We start from the raw sequence: 23,391 nt of genomic DNA on the forward strand, positions 1-23,391 counted from the left end.
ATGCGTAGATATGGCAGCGATATTGTTGCAAGATTTCAGACACCTAAATTTTTAAGCACCGACGACAGGTGACCGCGAGCATATGACGATGCTGTTGGCCGCTACCTGCCATGCCTTTTCCGGCTCTTCCTAAAGCTACTAGGTATGTCGTCGCAAAGGACAACTTGATCATCATGTAGGGGAGGGATTGTGAAGATGAGATGATAATCTGACGTACCATATTCACTACGAGCTCTCGTAGGGAGTCGTGGCTCAGCGCACGGCTATGAAGGACAAGTGACAGGCCTCGCGTGACATGTCACGGAGACATGGTGAGGCTGGTGGTGAGAGATTCGAGGGAGATGTCGGCGGCGAAGAAGCGGGAGGCGCAGGAAGCAGAAAATTGAACTTGGTGGAACTGGGAGCGGAGTGCGGGCCTGGCCGTCAGTGCACTAACTTAGGGTATTCTTAGAAAAGCCACCTTTCGCCTGCGTCACGGAACGGGCGTGAGGCAATGGTCTGGTCTGAGCCCGCTCACTCCCACCGGCCTGCACTCTGCCTGAAGCAACTTGGACTGGGGACAGAACACGTTTGCCGTTTGCGTTGTAAGCATGCTACTAATTGAGTAGCTTTCCTCATCCTCTTGTTGTTGTACATACGTATCCTCCTCCGCCTCCGCCCTTCCTTTGTCTGTCCTCTGATTATTAAACCTTCCGCATCAGACTGTCATTAGCCATATCCTGGGAAGCGGCCGCCGCTCGCAATCAATCGCACCTGCTCGCTCATCTCTCGAGCAGAGTGCTGCCGCTCATAACCTTCCGACAGACTCAGGCACCGCTCAAGCCTGAACCGGACACAGCACTTCCACCATGCAGAGACACTCGCTGCTGGCGCTGGCAGCCAGCCTTTTCCTGCAGTCTGGCCTCAGCGAGACACTCTCGTCCGAGCAATGCGCTTTTGAGCCCGATGCAAAGGTATCCGATGCCTGCGCCTCCTTCCACGACCTCGACACTCTCAATATCAAACTAAACCCATACGTGCGAAATCTTGCCAACAACACCGACTTCTTCTCATACTACCGCCTCAACCTCTACAACAAGAAGTGTCCGTTCTGGAATGACGACAATGGCATGTGTGGGAATAGAGCATGCGCTGTAATCACACTTGACAACGAGGAGGACGTGCCGGAGATATGGAGGGCTGCGGAACTGTCCAAATTGGAGGGGCCGAAGGCGAAACATCCAGGCAAACAGACGAAAGAGAAGCAAAAGCCGTTACAGGGACAGCTTGGAGAGAAAGTGGGCGAAAGTTGCGTGGTGGAGATCGACGACGAGTGCGACGAAAGGGATTACTGTGTACCCGAGGATGAGAGTGCCACGGCGAAAGGAGACTATGTGAGCTTACTCGATAACCCCGAGAGGTTTACCGGCTACAGTGGAGAAGGCGCACATCAGATCTGGGAGTCAATATACCGGGAAAACTGCTTTGCGCGCTCGTCACAAGGGCCGAGTGATGCGCAGAGTGAAGCACAAGCGGCATTGCAGCTCAAACAGGTGATCAAGGACCATGATCGCCAGCAGGCCGCGAGTTCTGGAAGGCCACAAGATTCTCTCGACTTCGAGGACGAGTGCCTTGAGAAGCGTGTCTTTTACCGCGTGATCTCTGGAATGCACGCTTCCATCTCAACACATCTCTGCTACGACTACCTGAACCAGCAGACAGGAGAGTGGGGGCCAAACTTGACATGCTACAAAGAGAGACTGCACAATCGCCAGGACCGGATATCGAACATCTACTTCAACTTTGCTCTGGTATCGCGAGCCGTGGGCAAACTACGGGACTACGTGCAAGATTATGTCTTTTGCACAGGCGACGCTTCGCAGGATGCTCTCACAAGAGAAATGGTGACCACGGTCGCAAATGCCATCCCACCCGGACCGCAAATTTTCGACGAGAGTGTCATGTTCCAGGATCAGACTGCGAACGGCATCAGCCTGAAGGAAGACTTCCGCAATCGGTTCCGCAACGTCAGCAGAGTGATGGACTGTGTTGGCTGCGACAAGTGTCGCTTGTGGGGCAAGATTCAAACGAATGGCTTCGGCACAGCGTTGAAGGTCTTGTTCGAATTCGGAAATGGAAACGATGAAAGGGGCGAGGAGAAGCCACTTCTCAGGCGGACAGAACTGGTCGCATTGATCAATACGCTCGACAAGATCTCCTCGGCCATCAATCATCTCAAGCATTTCCGTGCCATGATGGAGGCAGAGGCTTCTGGCAAATCGGTCGAGGCTGCGGAACAACAGACGCCATTACCGAAGAGCCAGGCCGAATCCTCATACAAGAAGTCGAAATCGCAGGCTTCCTCGCTCGACGACCTCGATGATTTCGACACGGAGCCTGCCACCCCGCCGCGACCGAAACGCACCTCGCAGACCGTGTCGGAGATCTTTTGGGAAGAGTTCGACAATGTGTGGACGGCGTATAAGTTCGTGCTCTGGTCGTGGTCACAGATACCCTTGATGTTACCCTCGATTGTGTTCAGTGAAGTTGGACGTTTGTATGATTTCTGGTTGGGTTTGCCAGTGAGACCACGAGTGTGGGAGATAAGACCGCCCACGCTAGACAACATCAAGGCTTGGAAGAAAGGAGAGATGGGGAATGGCAAAGTCGGGAGAGATGAGCTTTGATGTTGATGCTCTGACTGGGAAAATTTTTGTGTCGATGTGTTCGTTTAGCGGGAGTTTTTATTGCATGTTGGGAACCTTTTCGATTGTACATGCGAAATTCGTGTGGATATCCTGTGTCAGAGTTTTAATTCCACGCTCGCCTGCTGTGACTCTTTTGCTGTTTCTACAGTGTCCATCTTTCGTTGCCAGGTGGTGATGAGGCTTTGGGGCCAAGAAGTCGGCAGGCCCGGTGTAAAGGAATGACGAGTTAATTGATTCAAGCTGACTCTGCTACACATGTAATATGCGATTAACGATCGAATAGGTCCTGCTTTTTGTGTCGTCGTGGCAATGAAGTCGTTTTGAGTTGACGGGCCTTCTGCAGAGCAATGACATTGTTCTGATATAGCATGCTTCGGCGATACGACTCTCGCCTTCAACTCCACTTGGAAGACTATGCATTTGACAATTAGTGCAGTCGGTGCGGCGGCAGAGGACGAGCAGATGCTTCTTCGGACTCCGCCACGATGATGCCGGAGTCCGTGGTGATGCCACCTGCTCTCGGTGCAACAGTGTGAAATTGTACCTACGAAGCACGGTTCACAAGTTGCAGTTACTGCGTATAGATGTTGCAGAGTTTGTATAAGTCGTGCAGTCGGAGAATTGGCGAGTCAAGTTTGTGCCAAGACGTATGATCGCCACGAGGTCTGCTTCATTACCAAAGATCGTTTTGAGGCCAGTGCTTTTGTGTGCGGGTTTAGGTGGACCAGGATTGATGAACTGTTGGTTTGAGAACTTGTTAGCTTGTCAGAGATGTTGGATATCACGGTATCAGGAATGGTCTGGCCATGAGGTGATGAGGTGCTGAGAGAAGCGCAATTGTTTCTCGATCGATGCTGCTGGTTGGAGAGTGCTTCAATCGACAATGCGAATGCCAGTTGGGAGTCGAAGTTCGGAGTCCGTTGCGGGCTGGCTTCTGACATGTTGGCGCGACTGCGCGATGGAGGCACGCGTGCGTTCTTCGATAGTGTCGATATGAGACACGGGCCGAGTTGCGTGAGGCGTGTCCGCATCGGGGGTGGTGGTTTCTAAGTCATACCCAAACGGTGTGGGATTGATCCCGTCATCAGCCACATTCATCAGTCGCGAGGCATCCTGATGAGCATGTCTGAGCGGGACCATATATCGACGACTGCGCTAGCAATCTGCGGAGGAGCAAGGCGCTCCGGGCGGCCACGAATGGCACACAGTGCGATGGACGGGGAGAAGCAGTGGATGAAACGTCGTGCAGCGAGCGAGGGACGTCAGGAGGGCAGTGGAGGGATGTGGAGGACAGGGCGCTGCGAGTGGCTCGCGAGCGTGTTGGTGAAACAGGATCACAGGCCTTGTCACACGGAGTTCTGGCTTGCTTCGGCAGTGACGACCTGGCGCCGGCGATTGGTCGCGCCTGCCAGCGCTGACTGCCCGCGGCAAGTGTGATTCGCTGGACGGGCTCCCTCCACGCACCAGAAGCTCAGCAACTGCTTAGCGCGTGGCCCGATCTCAGAGACTTTCTCGCAGTCGCAACACCTCATCAGACTGCGCTTCTGTCTCACTCGCTCCAAGCGCCAGTCTTCCCTCTCTTTCCCCCTCACTCTCTCTTTGACAGACGCGCCTGTGGCAGCGAGCGAGCGTGACACTCACTTTCACCCCTCCCACACTCTTTCCATCGGCGGCACTGGACATACTTCAGCGAAGCTTGCCGCCAACCCACTCCCTTGCGAAACTCGCTCCACCACCACCACCACCACCACCACCGCGCATACTGCGTCTCGTCGCCCTCTACATTCCTTCATCTGCTCGTGCCCCAGTCGGCCAACAGATCGATTACTGTCCGTGACAGTCGCACCGTTGATCGAAACGCGCCTGCTATTCGCGATTCATCTTCGACGAGAGAGCTATTTCTGGTTCTCTGTTAAGGTCGAGGATCCCACGATTCAGCTTGCTCAAAGCCAATCTGCAGCAAACTCTCAAAGCCTGACGACCCTCATTCGAGTGACGTGCCGGGCACTTCTTCACAACACACGTGAATTTGATCGATATCGCGAGCCCGGAGGACCTTCTGCGTTCTGAACGTTGCAACGCACACCAACGGCAACCACGATCCGAGTACCAAACGATCCACCATGTCGCTCGCACGCGCTTTCACCACGAAGCGCGAGAACAACTCGACGCCCAACTTCAATCTCGGACGCGCAGCCACGCAACGAAACGCCAAACCGATCAAGCGATCTCAGATCTCGTCGCCCGTTGCTCTCATATCCACGACCAATCCGTTGTCATATGATGCACCCAACATTGCTGGCACAACACCCATCCGCGTGCGCAACATCACACCGGCGTCGGCCACGAGTAGCACTGGTGAAGACAGCGATGCTCCATCCTTGAGCTTCGATGGCACCGACACGTCGTCGATCGACGAAACGCCCATGACCCCCGAGCCAGAGCCCAACCACCTCAGCTGCTACTTCAAGCCTGGTGTCGACCCCAAGACCGTGCACCGGTCTCGAAGCGGAACGACATCAACACCGACCGACGCTCCTGTGATCCCACAGCGAGTCCCTTCGCACTCCAAAAAGGCCCATGAGAACGTCCACCGTAAGCGATCCGTGCAGCGCCTTATGTCACCACCAGCAAGTCTGGTGCGACGCAATTCGACTGAATTTTTCGGGATGGCGAGCCAAGGCACTGACGTATCTCGGGACGACAATCCATTTGGCAATGAGCTGGCACAGCTGGACGCTGTTGCAGAGGAAATGAGCCATGCGGTGCGAGACGCCGAGGCCGAGGAGGACAAAATTTTCATGAAGGCTCACGGACTGGCCTGCTTTGGTATTGACGACTACATGTTGGAGATCAAAGGTCTGGTCTACGATTACCTGGTTGAGGAGCCGGTCGAGCCAGTCTGGATCTAGATGATCAATGCGACGGATCATGCGGTCCCACGCAATCGAACGCGTCGAATCTTGAAATCGACGAGTTGCAGATGCGGTGCTTCCGACTTCGCCCACCTGAAAGCGGATTGGCAGCATCCACTTGCATGGCCACCAGCATGCACATGTCACCGACGCGAAAGGAAAGACATTACTTCTTGCTCATACTTCTTGGCTGTCACCCGACAACATGCTCCAGCTTTCCGACCACAGTCTCTCGTTATTTCTTTACATTTACCATGAGCAACCACTTTACCCTGGCGGGACCTCTCTTTGACGAATCTGACGACGATCACATGGGGATTGCAGTCCTTGCCGTCCACTCTTTTGACGAATTTTCTTGATGATGACAATGTTTATTGGGAATAGATGAAGGGCGTTGCTGTCAGATGTTCTTCACATGGCGCGAATACCTGCGGAAGGGCAAATGGGACTCTGCTTCGACAGCGCTCTGGCGAGTCTTGAGATAGGCTTCATCTCTGGCTTAGCCAGGGCAGCTTACTTGTACATGAACATTGATATGAAAAGTTGCATACACTACCATCGTGCTGCATCCACCCCTGCCGTCACTTGTGCGTATTGCTGTGTGCATGTGCGTGTCCATGTCTCCGTCCTGCCGAGCGCGACCGGGCCGAATTAGAGCATTGTGGCATCATGAGTATTTCTTGTTGGCGTTCCGGATGTCGCCTCTCGTTCCGCACCACTCGTGGGCGATCGTGGTCGTGGCACAAGACTGCACAGCTCACGCACGTGAGGCCGGATGCAGTTTAGCGCGGGGTCGGATCGCGCTTGCCGTCGCATTCGGGCACGGCCGCACGTGCGCATTAGTTCATTTGTTTACACGCTCACAATAATCTTTCTGGAAGTTGCTTCTCTCTGCTACCAAAGACTAACGCCCATTCGACGTCTTTCTTCATTTCTCCTCTGCTACGCGCCCACGCCACGTTGGAAGCGCAACTTGCTGCCTGGTGCACACGTCACCACCTCCCACGACACGACTTCGGCAACGACCGACCTGCCGTCCAACGCGAAGCTTGCACGTTAGACGCGGTGCCTGCAGTAGCTTTGCACCCCTCCACTACCGGCACCGCACCACACCGTACGCACTCTCACCACCCGCTGGCCCTCCGCCCCCCCCCTGCTGCGTGCTGCACCACGGACGCTGTGTCACCAATTGCCCTCTCTCGTTCCATCTCGGCCCTCCGTTGCACCGCGACGCCCGCGGTGAAGACATCGCCAAGAGCACTCAGTCTCCGCGGTACCGCTTCAGTGGGGTGATCAGCAGGAGCACAGGATACCTGCGAGCAAGTCAAAACAACCACGACAGACACAATGGCCAGCATGGACATCGATTTCACGAGGCGGAACAAGAAGCCCCGTCTGCTGACGGATTCCGAGCGGGACAAGCTGGACGAGTTTATTGATGCCATTCACTACTCTTCGCGGTGAGTCACCCATGAGACCACTCAAAGCGTTTCACTGGAGCGTCAATGGAGGCTAACGTGACATTGTGCGACACAGATACAACGACGACCACTACGAGTACCGTCACGTCCAACTTCCGAAGCAGATGTTGAAAGCGATACCCAAAGACTACTTTGACGGAGCCCGAGGCACACTGAAGCTGCTGTGGGAAGATGAATGGAGAGGATTGGGTATTACGCAGAGTCTTGGATGGGAGCACTATGAAGTGCATGAGCCCGAGCCACACATTTTGCTATTCAAGTGAGTACAAATTTTCCTGGCCGCGTGGAATGGTCACGAGGATGAGACAGTCATGCTGACATGTGCGCGTCTTCTCAGGCGACCGATGAACTTTCAAGCGAATCAATGATTTTAGCACGTTCAAATCAGCATTGAGATTACGCCATCACAACGAGCGGAAGAAGCAAAGCGGAACATGACGTCCCATTGAGAGCAACGAATCCCGACATGGTGGCGTCCTTCTGGATCGGATTGACGAAACTTGCTTCCGTGGTTACATCTCCGATGCAAGGCCAGTACCTGGTACGGAGGCAAGCCTTTGGCATACGGGGGACCAGGGAGACCAACCGGCGTGGTCGGCACCTTTCGCGGGATACCTCATGACTTCGCTTGGGATGAAGGCTGGAACGTTTTGCTTGCTTGCGTACGCGCCCTGCTTTTCTCTTGCATCCGGAGATGGCGCATCGCCGCATTTACTTTTGTCACGAGGTTATGCATTAACGGTCGGTCGGTCAGTCAGTCAATTGCAAGGTGTTTCTGTTGTTGCCATGGGGATCTGATCTTTTTCGTTGTTTTCTCTCTCCACTCTGAGAGTACACAGCGCGAGCCGAAGGTTGTCATCCTCACACCCGGCGTCCTCTCAAGCAGCTGCCTGTCTCATTCCAAGCATAGTGTATAGGTAATTTTGAAAGGGGAAACAAATACCATTTCTTGATCATGGCGCCCTTCCCTTTACCCTTGTCTTTCCTCTCCGTGCACATATGTATCCTTAGGGGCTGCAACAGGCCATCTCCAAAGAATTCCATAGTGACTGCTCATTGGAAGCTGCTCGCGCAAACACAAGCATGGCAAATGACACAGCGAGAAAGACAATGATTCATGACGCTGAAATGGAGAACAAAAAGTCTATATCATTATCAAGTAACAAGTCTATATCGTCGTCGTAACAACATGGTCATGATCCTCATGTCATACTCATATTAGACGCCAAACCAAAATCTATATCATCTCTTCACACATTCATTAACTTCAACGTGATCGGCTCACCGCGGCTCCTGTCGCTGCTGCTGCAGTGGACGATGTCGTTGCTGCACTAGTCGCAGGGGCAATAGCCGCGGGTGCTCCGACAGGTGAACAAGCGCAATTGGGCGAGCAGACGCAGACAATGTTTTGCGTTAGGGTGATTTGCATTGTGAGGGTGGAAGTCACTGCTGCGCCGCTGGGTGTTGTTGTGGGTGCTGTTGTTATGCTTGAGCTGGGGATTCTGGTGGTTGATGAGGAGGAAGAGGCGGGGCGTGTGGAGGTCGTTGACGTGCTTGTTCCGGTGCTGGTTCTACTCGTGGTGGAGGTAGAGGTCGAGGAGGAAGCAGGGATAGTCGTGGTGGAGCGGGTGCTGGTGGTGAGGGAGGATGTGGACGTGGAGCTCGTGGCAGCCCTGCTTGTCGTTGTTGATGAAGAAGATGAAACTGCTCCTGGGGCATTGCCCACAGCGGAACCGACCCAGGCATTCCAGTTCGTGACGCCGTTTTGACAGCTTGTCGAAATTGGCTTTCCTGTCTGTTGGATCACAGTGTTGCCATTTCGAACAACGCTGATCGAAACTTGTCCTGTCCTTCCATTGAATGGCACGCTTCCGTGATAGAGCCCTCTTCCGCCCGATGGCTTGTTCCTCCATGTTGCCGTGGTGTTGACTCCGCCAATGGTGACGATCGCATCTGCTGGCGAGTCTAGCAGAGCAGTGAAGAAAACGTTATCTTGCACGACTTCGGCTGCTCGATATTGCTGTTGGCCGTGGCTAGCGGTGTTTCCTGAGGTTCCTCCATCGCCACATGCATTCTTTGGGCTGAGACGGTACCAGTACTCGAGGGTCTCGTTGGCCACCGGCTGGACGCCACCGTTCTTGTAAGTGCTGATCCAGTATGGAAGAAGAGCCCGCCAGCCATCGTGAGGCATATCTTGAGCGTAGTTATAGGGCGCTCCGCCTGGGGCGAAAGCACCGAAGTCGGCGTTACGCTGAGGACCAATGTAGTGCGATTCAGGCCTACGTTAGACGACTGTGTCAGCGTGAGGTTGGCATGTCCTAGGTTGAGATACTCACCAGTCATTCCAGGAGATAATCTGAACCCACTCAGGCTGCAACTGCAAGACCTGACTCCAGCGGTCGTACCACAAATCATCACCGCGCCACAGCCAGTTCTTGCTCCACGTAGGAACGTTTGCGTAAAACCATGGCGACACTCCCATCATATATGGCTCCCTACCGGCAGCGCTAATCCACTGCTGGTCTCTGCTGGTGGTCATGTCATTTGGTCCGTTTGGCCAGGCCTCCCACGAGAACAAGCCATCGGCAACGCCTCCAGACGCTGAAGCTGCGGCGGAAGGTCCGATGGAGGCCCATTCGGGAACAAAGAAGCAGTTTGTTTGACTCTTGATGTTGGCCCAGTCTCCTGAGTTCTGTGTTCCTTCGAAGCTGCTCGGTATTAGTGCTACTGATCATGTGCATATTGGAGTTCTACATCTCTTACGTTGTTGCGATGGGTTTGCCGTTGTAGGTCATGTGGGCTGAGTTAGGACCATACTGCTTCATGTAGTTGATGACAGCAGATGCTGGCCAAGGGCCGTTGCCAGCATAATCGAAGCTGTGGCAACTGTCAGCATTCCGCAGCGCCTCTGCGTGTATATGAGTCTCACCTGAAGAGAAGCTTGAAGCCCAGAGAGTTCGCGGCTTGGAAAGCGTTCGCAATAGATTGGTCCTATGTCTGGTCAGTCTGCCTGCTAGTCTGATTGTCCCGGTCTATTCCGTACCAGCTGACTGCTTGGGTTATACGCCATGTTCAGCGCAAAGGCGTCGATGCTAGCATCTTGAGCAGCCTTGATGTCGTATTGCCAGTCGGCAAGCGAGTAGCTGTAGGAGTTGGCCAACATGAAGTGTGCCATGACAGCCTTGGCCTCGACAGCGCTCGCGCCAGCAAGCGCTGCCATGAGCAGAGTGAACCAGCTCATCTTGTCGAATGTCGCTGCCGATGGAGTGCGAAGGTGGAACAGAGGTCAGGGAAGGTTACACAACATGAGGGAGGCCTTCTTTTGTGTATGTCGCGCCACGTCCTTTGCGGCAGCAGAATACGCCTCAGGGCGTCGGACATGTGCGTTGAGGGCTTTCATGGCAATCCCATCCGATCATTCAGCTGGACGCCATGCGTTAGACGCCGGCCGTCTGGCCTCGTCTCGCAGCTCTGCACTGACGATTCGGGGCAAGTCTGGCCATGATATCAGCCTCAAGTGCAGCCAAAGCACAGCCATGGTCAGGCCACGAGTCGATGTATTGTCCCGAAGCGTGTAGAGCACATGTTGAGCGTCGTGGGAAGTGCCTCCACAGGGCTGCGCGAGAGTCGTGTCATTGGAGCGCCGTCGACGCCAAGCAGGCCTGGACACGTGGGAAGAGTCGGGAGGCGTCTTTTGACTTCTCAAAACTTCGTGACTTTGACAGCACGACACTTTCTCGCCGCCGCGTCTGATTTTACTGTGACCGCTCCCACCCGGCGTGGCATGCTCCTACGCGAATGCGCAGAATCATGTCCAGTCACGACCATACTGCCGCTTCCACGTGGTCTTGCTTCTGGCCGCCCCTTTCGCCTTCCAGAGCGACGTCTTGCCCTGGAAGGCATTTGTGGCAGCAGCAGAGTTTGGCTCTTGCGTGATTACGGCGGGAGCATGCTCGACGGCTTTATCTAAAGCGTTAATGCGGCTGCTCGGTGCCTTTCGCCGGTGATGAGAAGAAAGACATGCTCTGTAAACGCTCCCGCGTGAGAAAAGGCCGTGGCAGCAAAAGATTCGGACCTGGTACCAGACTTGCTCACTAAATTGCACAGGTCATTCTGTCGCCTGCGACACGGAAGGAAGCAGCCCTCACATCCTTCTGTGATTTAGCGGAACTCTTTCCAACTACTTGTAAAGCGGGCTCATCTTCATGTAACCCATACACTTGTCAACCAGAAGGCTCCGACGAAGCCTTGACTCCACGCCCTGCGAACAAAAGAGCAGATCGGCAACTGCTCTCAGCGACCGCAAGGAGTCTGGGTCAAGCTAGCTGATGCCAGCCCACCATAGGCTGTCGAAGGGACATGGAAACATGCCATGAACATACCCGCAATTCACGCTGCGTGTCGCAACGCCGACAGCAGTGCTGCGAGATTTGCGCTGCCGGCAATCATGTCACCAATTGGTAGAACACGGTGCGAAGCACTGGAGCAAGAACGCGAAGCAAAAAATCCGAGAAGGACAAACCGTAAGTCACTCTGCAGCGACAAATGAAATCGAATACGTCTGTAGGTACACACCTGTGCAGTGCAGGGCATGATGCAGTTGTAAGGCGTTCCGGCAAACAAGCTCTCATCAGCACACAGACTATTCTAGAGCCCAATCTGGACACCGCCAAGGATTTGACTCTGGCTCAGCTCGAAGCTATACGCCGACACATAGGCTCAGCTGAGGATCATCAGTATATGACAAGGTCTCGAGAGAACATTCTCTCATGGACTGATTATAAAGGTACTGCAAAGATTCGCATGTGGTTTTGCCACCAAGTACAATTCCAATAATGCCTGATTCACCCTCATCTGCTCAAGAGTTCCCCCAGATTATCAATCTCTTCAAATCGGAGCCCTTCAAGAACCGGGTGAACAACCTCCTCGCAGAATGGCACGTTCTGGGTTTCTCGATAGCCATTGTATCGAATAAGAAGGTGTCTTCACAAGGCTTCGGCTTGGCTTCACTAGACCCGGAAATTCCGTGTACACCAGACACAATCTTCGACATTGCTTCTTCGTCAAATCTCTGACGGCAGCTGCTGTGGGTCTCCTCGTAGAGGATAATGAGAAGTATGAAGCTGTCAAGTGGGATGCGAAGATGCATGATCTCTTGCCGGAGGACTCCGTACTAAATGAGGATAGCTTCACCGAAGAGGTGACAGTGGAGGACATCCTGAGCCATCGGAGTGGAGTTCCTGGGTAGCCAAACTCCGCATAGAGTTGTATTGTCGAAGAATGCTGATAATCGAATCGTAGGCATGACGATGCATTCTTCGGTCTTCGTTCCAAAACCCCAGATTCAGTCAAAACGATAACCAGGAAATTACGACATCTGCCAATCAGCAAACCATTGAGGACTGAATACCAGTATTCCAATACCATGTTCGCTGTTGCGACACACCTCGTCGAGACATTGACGGGAAAGACTTTTGGAGAATTCATTGAAAAGTCTTTTCTGCGGCCTTCGAGAATGAGTGATACACACCTCCAACCTAGCGCTGTCAAAACCGCGGGGAAAGAGGACCGCCTTGCGTTGCCGTACCAATGGAGCCAATCTGAACAGATTTTCGAGCTCAAGAAATGCCAAGAGGTGCCCGAGACGCAAGGTGCAGGTTCCATTCAGACTTCTGTGAACGACCATATTAGATGGGTGCAGGCGCTGATGCATCAGGAAGGTCCCGTTACGAAGGAGCTCTACGAGGCCCTAACTCGTGTGCGTATCGTGCAGGATCCAGACAGCTCACCCGAAGGACGAGCGCCATTCACTTCTTTCACCGGATACGCAGCGGGACTGGAAGTCTCGTACTATCGTGGCCACCAAATTATAGGGCATGATGGTATGATCACCGGATACTCTAGCAGGCATTTCTGGATGCCCGAGTTCGAGTTCGGTGCAGTTATGCTGGGCAACTCGGAAAGTGCTGGTTCGGTAATAGACGTCTTGTCCAAAGAACTAATCGATGAAATCCTCGAAGTCCCCATGGAGAAGCGTGTCGATTGGAATGCTCGTGCGCATCAAGTCGATGAGGAATACCAGGCAGAAATGGATAAGTCTATCGCGAAGGAGCTGAGACCTGACTTGGAATATCCAGAGCTGCTCAAGATTCCATTGAGTGCATATGTTGGAGAGTACTGGAATGCTGGGTACCGTGGTTTCAGCATTGGAGTCAGAGATGGGAAGCTGTTCGTCGATGCGACAGAACGGACAATGGGCTTCTGGCTTGAATTTGAGCACTTGGCAGATCAGTCCGTGTTCGTGGTCAAGCTTAGGGACTATTATGATGGTTTGTCTGTGGAGCGAGCTGCCGAATTCCGCTTCCAGAATGATCGGGTTGTGAAAGTCGGCATTGACTTCGAAGATGACTTTGATGGGTATATTTGGTTTGACAAGGTCGAGCAGAGTAGCGAATGACAGCTCTGCGGCTTCGCATAGTCGTCACTGCGTATCGTATGTCCTCACAAATAGTAGGATGGAGGTAGCTTGCAAGCTGGTCAGCATGGCATAGGACATCGGGCTCTTGAGACGACATACAGCACTGTCAACGGGGCCGACTGTGGACACCGAATCTCGAAATCCATTTCCATCACCGTGTATTCGACGGGAGTGGTAGACTTGCAACGGAACCTCAATGACCAGAGGAGGGTGTGTTACTTGCGCTATGCGAATGTCCACCCTCACTGCATACCGAACCGTCGCGAGCGGAGTTGCAAAGGTAGGTATGAGCTGTGTAGGTGGCCTTACAGGCATTGGTATCGTGGCTTCGGAAACAATGCCTGGGGCGTCTGGTCGCGTGTGGGTGTGTTCCCACCACAGAGGGTCGACTGACCACGTGGTTTCATAGATAGTCTCTTTCCGCAGTCGCAGGTATTTGTTCTTCTTGAGCAAGCGACTACACGCAACTTCACGTATCGGCATTGTAGTGTAGAACGTTCGTCGAATCAGCGCCATTTGGACCTCGCATGTCCATCGAGGCGGCTGTATCTCCGCGTTCGTCAATCTTAGTGTGGCCAGCGTTAGCGTTACCATGCCTTGCGTATGGCCAGGCTTGCCATCGTAGAACATGGGCAGTGGTCGAAATTCGGAAGACGAGACTGTGACATCGCCACAAACAGTCCGGAATAATCCTTTGCGTGCTTCTTCGGTTGAGGTGAGCTTGAATTCCCCAGGGAAGTCTTCCACGCTAATGGGAGGCTCCGGCTCTGTCAAGGGAGAAAAGTCAATTGTGCGTGACCTCCGTATCTGTCGAAGTCGCGGTCCGGTCCCGGACCGGTAGAATATGGTGACCGCAATACAGTATTCGATCAGAGGTTGCATGCATTGATTGCCATGTTGATCTCTTGATGTCGGACCAGCTTTGAAGCTCGGAGGTAGACCAGATAGATGAGGACTCAGATCTTGATTTGGTAAGCATTGCGGAGCGATACGAAACTTGAAAGGCATTATGCAGCGACGTTCGTTGGCATCCTGCTGTGGTATTCTTTCTGAACGAGGTATGTTCTGCGACTGCTTAAGGAACTGGCCATAATGAGCGCAGGCATAGTGATGAGATCTCTCAAGCACTCACGTCGTATCTTGCCGCTGAAGCATAATATTCGTGGTCGACCCAGGTTCGCATAGTGCCTACAGAGTTCAGCATATCGAACCGGATTTAGCTGAGGCTGAGGCCAAGCGCACCTTCTAATGTCACGGCGACATGGACAAGCTCTACTGCGTTGACGTATTGAGCATGTATACTTCCTGAGATTAGGTCTTCGGGATGGTACGTGTGGTTGCTGATGCCGTCCGGACCGTCGTTTCGCAGGCTGATACTGATGTCGTATATCGTCTTGGGTGCTTTTGTCTCTGCTGGTGGGGTTTGCGGGGTGAGACTCTGTGTTGTGCTCAACGTCAAAGCCATGGTCTTTCTGCTGCACGATTCAAATGAACGATGTCTGCTGTCAGAAGGATAGATTGCTGGACGGCACAGGTGTGTGCTCGCGAAATTAGACCAGACTGAACTTCAATATGCAAATTTGAGGCATGGATGCTTGATGCCCAAGTTCTCTCAGGATTGCTCGAGCGGCATCGTCTCCATTGCGAGCACTTGTTTCCACAATGCTTGCTGGAACGAGCACGACTCAGCCCTTGCCTGTTGTCGTCTATCTGCCTGGTAGTGTGATCGCCTCACAATCAACGCTGGACGGCACTACTGCCCGGGCAGCCCGCCGACCGCCTTCAGATCACATGCGGCGGGGCCGTCCAGCACAGCGCCCAAATATTCGCGCTCTCGCGAAACCTCTTTTCATGGGTAGAATCAGGATTGTCCTAATGTGCCAAGAACGTGGGTTATCTGCGCATCGCAGAAACCAAACCAGTCAGCCGAACATTGGCAATGGCGGTCCAGAATGCAGCCTGCAGCATCATCGCAGTGCAGCCAGTCCTCCAGAATCCTCAGGCGAGCGGTCGAAACAAAGTACAGGGATACTTTGAGTCAGGGTGGAGTGGAGTGAAGCCTAAATTGAGGGTGCAGATGATCAGGCCAATGAACAGGGCGCCGGGCAGAAGCACCCGATCCCGATCTGCCAACACCACAACACCTCCTCACGCGATGCACGAATCCAGGGAAACGCAGCCTTATCAAGCATTTTCGTATACTCGTACCCTCTACAGTCTCGCAGGTGGCGCTTTGCTCGCCGCGGATACTGGCTGTGTTGCTCGATGCTCGTACGAGATGGCATTCTTGGCTGCGATGATCTCGAGGGATAGGTCGACGCAATGCCACAGCATCTTAGGACGTTGGCTGTCTGGGCGACGTAAGAGGTACATACCTTGACAGCTGCCACACCGAGCACCGCTGTGAAGATACCTTGTTCATGACTCTTGCGTCACCCATGTCGTCCATGTGAGCAGCAGCATGGCTCGATCAGATCACTCCAATTTCTGCATGCGGCTAACTGGTCCTATAAGGTGAGCAAGGACACTCTAGGCAATGTAGCACACTGGCAGATTACCGCATCGAGACAGCGCGCCTCTCACGCTGCCTCACTAGCTGCAACTTTCCCCGCGAATTGTCCTGCACGGTCCGCGCCATTGGCGTCCTCTTCATGTTTTCTTGTTGTGAAAGCTCAGGTCCAATAGCAGCATGGCTTTCGAACCTAACCGGCCACCAGCCCCTGTGCAGAGAGGACGATCAGGTGCATCAAGTTCGTCAAGACGGTCAATTGCCGTATCCATTGACCCGTGCACCTGGACAAACTTCACCATGTCCCCTCACGATGATCGGCCCAGGCCGAATGTGTAGCAGAGCAGTCAACTCAAAAGCCCACAAGATCCAGGTTAGAGCGCCTGCTCCATTTTCCTCGTACCTTGAAGCTGCGTGACAGAAGCTCGAGGCAGTTAATCCGCCATCATGTCGGGCAACGTAGACACCAACAGACCTGCAGATGCGCCTGCGAAGAACAATGGGCTTTACTATGCCGACAACGACAAGGACTTTCTGCATCCCAACGACTCACGCGACAATGCCTTGACCAAGATCAGGACTGCTGGCAGCATCGTCATGCCTCCAGAGTTGTTCGAGAAGCTGTACTTGTCGCCCGAGAATAGAGTCAAAGGTGATCTGAGAAAGACATTCGGTAACCCAACGCCCATCGGTCTTGGAGGTTTCTTGCTCTCTCTGACTCCATTGTCCTGCTTCTTAATGAACTGGCGAGGGACCTTGACTGGACTTGGCGCCTCGGATATCGCAGTTTACATCTACTTTGGTGGCGTATTGATGGTCGTTGCAGGTTTCTTCGAGGTATGTGTAATCATCATCAAGGCGGCTGAGGTTGCAACTGACGTTGATTTTCAACAGCTGATCCTCGGAAACACTTTCCCCGCCGTCGTCTTCACCACGTTCGGCGCTTTCTGGTTCTCGTTCGGCGGAACTCTCCAACCGTTCTATGGCGCTTGGGCTGCCTTCGCAGAGGATCCAGTCGGAGCACCACAAACAGGTCTTGAGAACCCAGCCTTCTTCAACGCATATGCATTCTTCCTGCTCTTCATGGGTCTGCTCTGCTTGGTCTACCTCATCTGCTCCATTCGTACCAACCTGATCTTCTTCTTGATCTTCCTGCCTTTGCCCCCGACTTTCGCGTGCTTGGCAGCCAGCTTCTGGTTCACCGGTATGGGCAACATGGCATATGCGCACACGCTACAAGAGGCTGGTGGAGCGATGGCTTTTGTTGTGTGTCTGCTCGGATGGTATCTCTTCACCGCACTCATGTTGGCCTCCGTCGACGCGCCCTTCTCTCTGCCAGGTAAGTCGAGATCTCACCATACGTTCTGCTAGACCTTCGCTAATGTTTATCCAGTCTTCGACCTTTCCACTCGCATCAAGGGTGCGAGCGATAAGCAACTGAAGGGATCTCTTGAAGGCGACGTCTAAATATGCTTCGAGAGATACAGACTTCGCTATGCATGAACAAGATGAGAAAGAGGTTTGGACATGATGATATCCGATATCCGGCAAAGTGCCGGCAGTATTGCAATAGCGCGCCTTGCTGGGAGATAGCGATAATGCAGAAAGTTTGATGATGCTATCGTGCCTCCGCTCCAATCTTCGCAACGGCAGAAGCCAATGTCTCTCAATTGGTGCTTTGCCCAGACGGTTCCTGATCTGACCTTGGGTTTCCTGTGGGCTTCGAGTCCTTGGTTGAAATCTTCGGATCGCAATTCTGAGTGACAAGAGTCCGCTAATGTCGTCTCCTAACTTATACTGGAAGCGTCGGTAATGCTCTAAGCACTCGTCATTCCTCGATGCGGATCCAGACCGTCTCAGAACTTCTTCGCAGTGTGTTGCAAGAGCCTCTTCCTGCGTGTTTGGTGCCCGGAGAACGATTGAAGTCCAGAAACGCGTCTACGCTCAGCCTGGAACACTCCAAAGCGCATCAAAAGGATAGTCAAAATTGTCCACTGGAAGAAGGAAATCCGAGCTCCAGCTCGCAAAGTCGAAGTCCAGCGCAGCATCCTCGAGCTCCGACTGCTGCGAGCTTGTGGCGGTCCCTCTCTCCTTCGACGCAGGTACGGCTACCGGCAGTACGTCTCGCATTGATGCGCAGATCTTATCAATGGGCTCTGCACACCTCTCGAGACAGAAGTCGGCGAGGTCCCAATTCGACTCTGCCTTCGCTTTTTGCAAACGATCTCTGAATTGAGCCAATTTCTCCACGCATGTACGTTTGGTGATTGTGTCTGTAGATTCCAGAAGGCATCGCAGAGTGATAGTAGCTGCCGTCACCAGGAGATGTGCAGTATAAGGCAACCAGAACTCGCTGAGCTGTGTTTGTGTTAATGCTGTCACAAAGTCAATAAGAAGGAACGCAGCCTCGCGCAGCATGCCTAAGCGGTAGGGACGAGCTTCTGCTGGGCTTGCGCTCACATCCGACGTGGTGGTCTTGAAAGCAATACGACACAGGAGCAGCTTGATCGTCAAATGGCAGAAGCGAAGATTGCTAACTCCGTTCGTTAGACAATCTCCGGATCCTGCATGCTGCAGAGAAGCTGGTAACTCTGTTTCCCAATCGTCCACCAAGCATTCGACGCGGCGCAAGCTCCGCATTGTGTCAGCTGGATCGTTCTTGAGCGTGTAGACGAACGGTAGCAACTGTCCCAGGATCTGCGAAAGCTTGCATAACTGCACAAACAAGGACTGTGAAGACTGAGTGTCGCTTATGTGACTTTCTTCTGTGTCAAAGTTAGGCAATGGCACATCGCAGTTCTGAGATTGGATCAGTGGCGGAGTTCCATGAGCCAGACTTGCCCTGCATAGAGAAGGTCAGCATCTCAGAACGATTCTCCTGCGTGATGCCAGCTCACCAATGGTCATGAACCAACACTCCCCACCACAACCGGACGCGTACGTTTTTCTCGTGCTCTGTCGCTCGCCAATTCGCAGGATTGCGATGGAGGCCTAGACTGTGCGCAAGCGTCACAGTACGTCCAAGCGTGATTATGTTACCGGAAATGGACATCACAGGTCTGCCTACCAGATCCAGCAGTGCAGCATGCACCGTGGTGATGGTGGACTCCAGGAAGTCTTCTTGGAGAGCAGAAACAGCCTGGTTGTACATGAAAGAGAGGTCCGGTTGCGGGTATGGTTGCAAATCTGGCGATGTATGCCAGAAGTGCAATGCGGCAGCATAGATGTCGCAGAGCAGCGGGGATGAGATTCGAGTTCTGTCTTGGACCCAGAGCTCTTTGAATGTCTTCTCGTCGATTATCGGGAAACAAGGATGCATTTTAGTGAAGTATCTAGTCTTCCGGTTAGCATGCCTCGACTTCATCGTCGATGTTTTTCCATACAGTTCTACAACATGATCGCGGAGCTTGCCCAGTACGTTCTCCATGATCTCTCTCTGTTTTTGGCCTGGTTCATTCTCTGTACGAAGCCCTTGCCGGCGTCTTGGAACTGTCAGATATACAATGGGCTTACCTGGCGCGGTTGATATGACACTGTATGGCTTTGCTACCATCGATCTTGCCGCACCATGTGAGGTAAGATAATGCTCAAGCACTTCTATATCTTCCGCCATTGGAGGATTGAGCATGAGCGAGGATTCATTCGGCGATGTGCCGGCGACGCTTGGGAACTGTGCAAGTGATTCACTTGGCGTAGTAGTCCCTTGACCCAAGACTGTCGGCGATAGATGCTCATTTCTCAGACAGATTCCTTGGGCATGAATTTGCCCCGGAGACAGGTCGGCCGGCAGTGACCGCTCACCCTGTTTGGAGAGAGTGATGCCGATAGTGCTGCCTTTCGAAGAGATCTCTTGAGGAACATTCCTGTTCTTCGTCAAGCTCGTTAGCCAGGACCAGCTCCTTTCCTGGGAGAAAGACATGCCTCTGAGCGGTTGGCTCTCGAACGCTTAGCTGGGCGCTGTTCCACGGCATCGCTCGCTCGCTTCTGTCTGAACTCGCACGTCAAGTCACGCTCCCTGCAAAATCGACACGATTGGCCAGGGACGTCAACATTGCAGTGAATCTTTCGGCGTCGGCACAAGTCGCATGCAGGAACTTTGTGTGATCGATATGGCCGACTGGCGGATGCTGTGCTAGATGATGTTGGTGCCATTGTCGCCAAGATGGGAAATCACAAGCGGGAAACATCCACTTTTATCAATGTCTCGTAGCGACCTTGATCCTGCGCCCATCTTGCTTGGAGAGATAGAATGCCCTGGGCCGGCTGCACAGGGCAGAGATGCAAACAACTTGGTTTAGTCGGGCAGGAGAGATGGAGCCATTTCACCGAAAAGTCTAGCTACAGTGGAGGATTCACATGCGTTAATCATTTCCGATCCGATCCGATCCCATTCCGTCCCGTCCCGCGTCTTCCTTGGCGCTGTCTCCTGGCGCTCCGCTCCTTCTAACTACTACTCCTCTCCATTTGACATTCAACATACCTTACAGCCTCGCTTCAACCACGCTCTCTTCTCGACGAGGCTCATCCTTCTGGTACTGTGGCTTGGTCCCCGGCGTCGTCGCAAGAGCCTCTTCAATGATACTCAGCCCCCGCTCGAGCTCTTCGTCGGTGGTCGTCAATGGAGGTGCCAACCTAAACACTCCGCCGAAAGACGGCATTGTGCTCAACTGAGCCCACAAACCTAACTCGCCCATCTTGTCTGCGATCGCACTACCAAGCTCTGGATCACCTACTTTAGTCTCGCGGTCTGCCACGATCTCCATGCCTGCCATAAGACCTCTCCCGCGAACATCGCCAATGCAGCCATAGCGAGATTGTAGAATGCGCAGTCTTTGTTGAAACTTCTCTCCCAGCTCGCGAGATCGTGCGACCAAGTTGTCCCGGACGACGATCTCAAGAACTTTGTCGCCAACACTTGCCGGCAGCGGATCGTTGATGTGCGTTGTGTAGAAAAGATAACCATTTTCCTTCGCGAACGAGGCGACGCGATCGCTCGTCACAACTGCACTGAGAGGAAGGCCGTTGCCCACTGAATATCGAGAGTCAGCGAATGGGCTTATGCTGACATGAGAAGCACTTACAAGTCTTGCTCAAGGTCAAGATGTCTGGCACCACACCCTCATCCTCCGCAAAGTGTTGAAAAGCGAACATGTCTCCTGCTCTACCAATGCCCGTCTGGGCCTCATCAATAATAAGGAGCATGCCACGCTTCTCACAATGCTGTTTCATCGCTTTCAAGTAGCCAGGCGGAAGGACCAACATGCCACCACTGCTCAAGATAGGCTCCAGGATGACTGCAGCTAGGCTACCGCAAGATTGCTTGTCGACAAGTTCCCATCCGTAGTCGAGCTCGGTCTTCCAGTCATGCGATCCATCTGGGTGACGAAAGATGGATCGATAGCTGTTCGGTGTTGGCAAGCAAAGGTTGCCCGGCATATTGGGACCGTAGCCTGCACGGCCAGAATGGTACTGCGCGGCAATTGCACCGCTAGTAACACCATGCCAGGAAGAGGCCAGACCAACAATCTCGAACTTCCCTGTGTAGAATTTCGCCAGCCGAATAGCGCATTCGTTCGACTCACCCCCTGTGGAAAGGAAGAGGGCTTTGTCAAGACCCGGAGGTGTTACCGAAGTAAGTCTCTTCGCGAGATTAATGACAGGAGGTGAGAGCATTCCCGAGAACAAGTGGTCCAGATGCTGAGCATGTTCCTGGATTGTAGCGACGATTTCCGGGTTTCCATGCCCGATGAGAGTCGACATCTGTCCTGAGGTCCAGTCTAACATGGTATGGCCACTAGCAGTCGTGATCGAGCGACCTGACGCGTGGGCGATTATCGACGGATGGAATGCTGTGCCCTGATTGTTTGTCAGACAAGCAACGGACTATTTCGCATTGCTGGCTTTACATAGTGAAGTAGTGAAGCATCGGCGTCTTGTTGAAGTTGTTCTTCGTTGACATTGTCGTACGGCTTAGCCATGATTTCTGGAAATTGGATTGGGACGCTAGAAGCAAGACTGTCTGTTGAGATGAAGTATGAATGCTCTCATGCTCGACAAGGGACGAGAAGATATATGTGCAGGGACAACACTACTCCTTCAAGCGAAGGCTGATGATGCTGATGCTGATTTTCCCAGTTTCCCGTCGGGAAAGTAGAACATTCTCCGTGTCCCTCCGTTCGTTCAGTCATCGTGCTCTGCACCACCAATGGCTCAGCACTAAATCGGTGCGATGAAGCATCTGTATCCAGTGATAAACGGCCTCCATGATCAATTATCGCCAGAGCCCGTTTGTGCTTGTGCAGCAAGTGTTGAATGCCGAGGCATACCAGAAGCTTACTCAGCAAATGGCGGGTACCAAACTACAAAATACCAACACAAGTGCTATTGTTACGATCGACGAATTGTATCATTTGAACCAAACGAAATGCCACTCTTGAATCGACACGGCGTGTATCTCTATTACGAGGTTCATGGGAACGGACGTCCGTTGCTGCTAACTCATGGCTATTCTTCCAGCTCTGAGATGTGGAGAGGACAGGTCGGAGCACTGTCAAGACAGTTCAAACTGATAATTTGGTAAAGACAGAATTTCGTGTCTTCTCAGAAGATCTGTAAACTAACAGGTTGTCACCAAAGGGACATGCGAGGCCACGGCAAATCCGACTATCCCAGAAACCAACAAGCGTATTCCGAAGCACATACAGTAGCAGACATGAGCGCTATTCTCGACCACGTCTGCGGCCGTGGCACAATGGCCATCATCGGAGGCCTGAGCCTTGGTGGCTACATGTCAATGGCATTCTATCGAATGTATCCGGATCGAGTCACTGCACTGCTCATCATCGACACTGGACCAGGTTTCAAGAAAGACTCTGCACGAGATGACTGGAACAAGTACGCCAACAGCACGGCCGAGAATTTCGAACGCAATGGTCTCGCGGATTTGCAGTCGCAAAGTGCAGAGCGATCGCAGAATATGCATAGGAATGCGGAAGGTCTGGCTTTGGCTGCTCGTGGCATGTTGGCGCAGCGAGATTCTTCGGTGATTGATTCGTTGTCGAAGATTGTTGTGCCATCTTTGGTTATTGTTGGTGCTGATGACAAGCCGTTCATTGCTGCGTCTGATTATATGGCGAAGAAGATCCCAAATGCGAAGAAAGTGGTTGTGCCAAATGCTGGTCATGCTGTCAATATTGATCAGCCGGGAGCGTTTTTGGAAGCTATTAAACCGTTCTTGGATGAATTTGGTTCACCAAAAGCTGTACTCTAGTATAGTTCTACCCAAGGGAAATCGATCAGCGCGCTTCTCATGTACACTCCC

At 53.0% G+C, this 23,391-nt stretch overlaps 10 protein-coding genes across 10 annotated transcripts; 6 read left to right on the plus strand and 4 right to left on the minus strand.

Annotated features, from left to right (window-relative positions):
* Positions 1 to 848: 848 nt before the first annotated feature.
* Positions 849 to 2,666, plus strand: RHO25_006580 (uncharacterized protein; the record flags this gene model as incomplete). The annotated part of the gene is made up of 1 exon (XM_023597398.2): positions 849 to 2,666. One exon carries the CDS (start codon positions 849 to 851, stop codon positions 2,664 to 2,666), a length of 1,818 nt encoding a protein of 605 aa, XP_023452711.1.
* A 2,144-nt stretch (positions 2,667 to 4,810) lies between these two features.
* RHO25_006581 (uncharacterized protein) lies at positions 4,811 to 5,599 on the plus strand (the record flags this gene model as incomplete). Its single annotated transcript, XM_023597399.2, has 1 exon — positions 4,811 to 5,599. One exon carries the CDS (start codon positions 4,811 to 4,813, stop codon positions 5,597 to 5,599), a length of 789 nt encoding a protein of 262 aa, XP_023452710.1.
* A 1,350-nt stretch (positions 5,600 to 6,949) lies between these two features.
* On the plus strand, positions 6,950 to 7,451 carry CKS1 (Cyclin-dependent kinases regulatory subunit (Cell division control protein cks1); the record flags this gene model as incomplete). The annotated part of the gene is made up of 3 exons (XM_023597400.2): positions 6,950 to 7,062; positions 7,139 to 7,342; positions 7,421 to 7,451. 3 exons carry the CDS (start codon positions 6,950 to 6,952, stop codon positions 7,449 to 7,451), a joined length of 348 nt encoding a protein of 115 aa, XP_023452705.1.
* An 899-nt stretch (positions 7,452 to 8,350) lies between these two features.
* RHO25_006583 (uncharacterized protein) lies at positions 8,351 to 10,324 on the minus strand (the record flags this gene model as incomplete). Its single annotated transcript, XM_023597401.2, has 5 exons — positions 8,351 to 9,362; positions 9,420 to 9,791; positions 9,847 to 9,960; positions 10,013 to 10,074; positions 10,127 to 10,324. The coding sequence occupies 5 exons, from the start codon at positions 10,322 to 10,324 to the stop codon at positions 8,351 to 8,353; spliced, it is 1,758 nt and encodes a 585-aa protein (XP_023452704.1).
* Positions 10,325 to 11,918: 1,594 nt separating this feature from the next.
* RHO25_006584 (uncharacterized protein) lies at positions 11,919 to 13,540 on the plus strand (the record flags this gene model as incomplete). The annotated part of the gene is made up of 3 exons (XM_023597402.2): positions 11,919 to 12,111; positions 12,165 to 12,327; positions 12,385 to 13,540. The coding sequence occupies 3 exons, from the start codon at positions 11,919 to 11,921 to the stop codon at positions 13,538 to 13,540; spliced, it is 1,512 nt and encodes a 503-aa protein (XP_023451973.1).
* Positions 13,541 to 13,564: 24 nt separating this feature from the next.
* On the minus strand, positions 13,565 to 15,026 carry RHO25_006585 (uncharacterized protein; the record flags this gene model as incomplete). Its single annotated transcript, XM_065602806.1, has 3 exons — positions 13,565 to 14,644; positions 14,694 to 14,749; positions 14,804 to 15,026. 3 exons carry the CDS (start codon positions 15,024 to 15,026, stop codon positions 13,565 to 13,567), a joined length of 1,359 nt encoding a protein of 452 aa, XP_065458878.1.
* A 1,491-nt stretch (positions 15,027 to 16,517) lies between these two features.
* RHO25_006586 (uncharacterized protein) lies at positions 16,518 to 17,537 on the plus strand (the record flags this gene model as incomplete). The annotated part of the gene is made up of 3 exons (XM_023597403.2): positions 16,518 to 16,907; positions 16,965 to 17,409; positions 17,464 to 17,537. 3 exons carry the CDS (start codon positions 16,518 to 16,520, stop codon positions 17,535 to 17,537), a joined length of 909 nt encoding a protein of 302 aa, XP_023451974.1.
* A 477-nt stretch (positions 17,538 to 18,014) lies between these two features.
* On the minus strand, positions 18,015 to 20,222 carry RHO25_006587 (uncharacterized protein; the record flags this gene model as incomplete). The annotated part of the gene is made up of 4 exons (XM_023597404.2): positions 18,015 to 18,912; positions 18,968 to 19,402; positions 19,454 to 19,938; positions 19,992 to 20,222. The coding sequence occupies 4 exons, from the start codon at positions 20,220 to 20,222 to the stop codon at positions 18,015 to 18,017; spliced, it is 2,049 nt and encodes a 682-aa protein (XP_023451975.1).
* A 329-nt stretch (positions 20,223 to 20,551) lies between these two features.
* RHO25_006588 (uncharacterized protein) lies at positions 20,552 to 22,048 on the minus strand (the record flags this gene model as incomplete). Its single annotated transcript, XM_065602807.1, has 3 exons — positions 20,552 to 21,099; positions 21,152 to 21,926; positions 21,977 to 22,048. The coding sequence occupies 3 exons, from the start codon at positions 22,046 to 22,048 to the stop codon at positions 20,552 to 20,554; spliced, it is 1,395 nt and encodes a 464-aa protein (XP_065458879.1).
* Positions 22,049 to 22,494: 446 nt separating this feature from the next.
* RHO25_006589 (uncharacterized protein) lies at positions 22,495 to 23,340 on the plus strand (the record flags this gene model as incomplete). Its single annotated transcript, XM_023597406.1, has 2 exons — positions 22,495 to 22,646; positions 22,707 to 23,340. The coding sequence occupies 2 exons, from the start codon at positions 22,495 to 22,497 to the stop codon at positions 23,338 to 23,340; spliced, it is 786 nt and encodes a 261-aa protein (XP_023451977.1).
* Positions 23,341 to 23,391: the final 51 nt, after the last annotated feature.

Source organism: Cercospora beticola, chromosome 4 (assembly GCF_033473495.1).
Source record: "Cercospora beticola chromosome 4, complete sequence".
Taxonomy (NCBI): Eukaryota; Fungi; Ascomycota; class Dothideomycetes; order Mycosphaerellales; family Mycosphaerellaceae; genus Cercospora; species Cercospora beticola.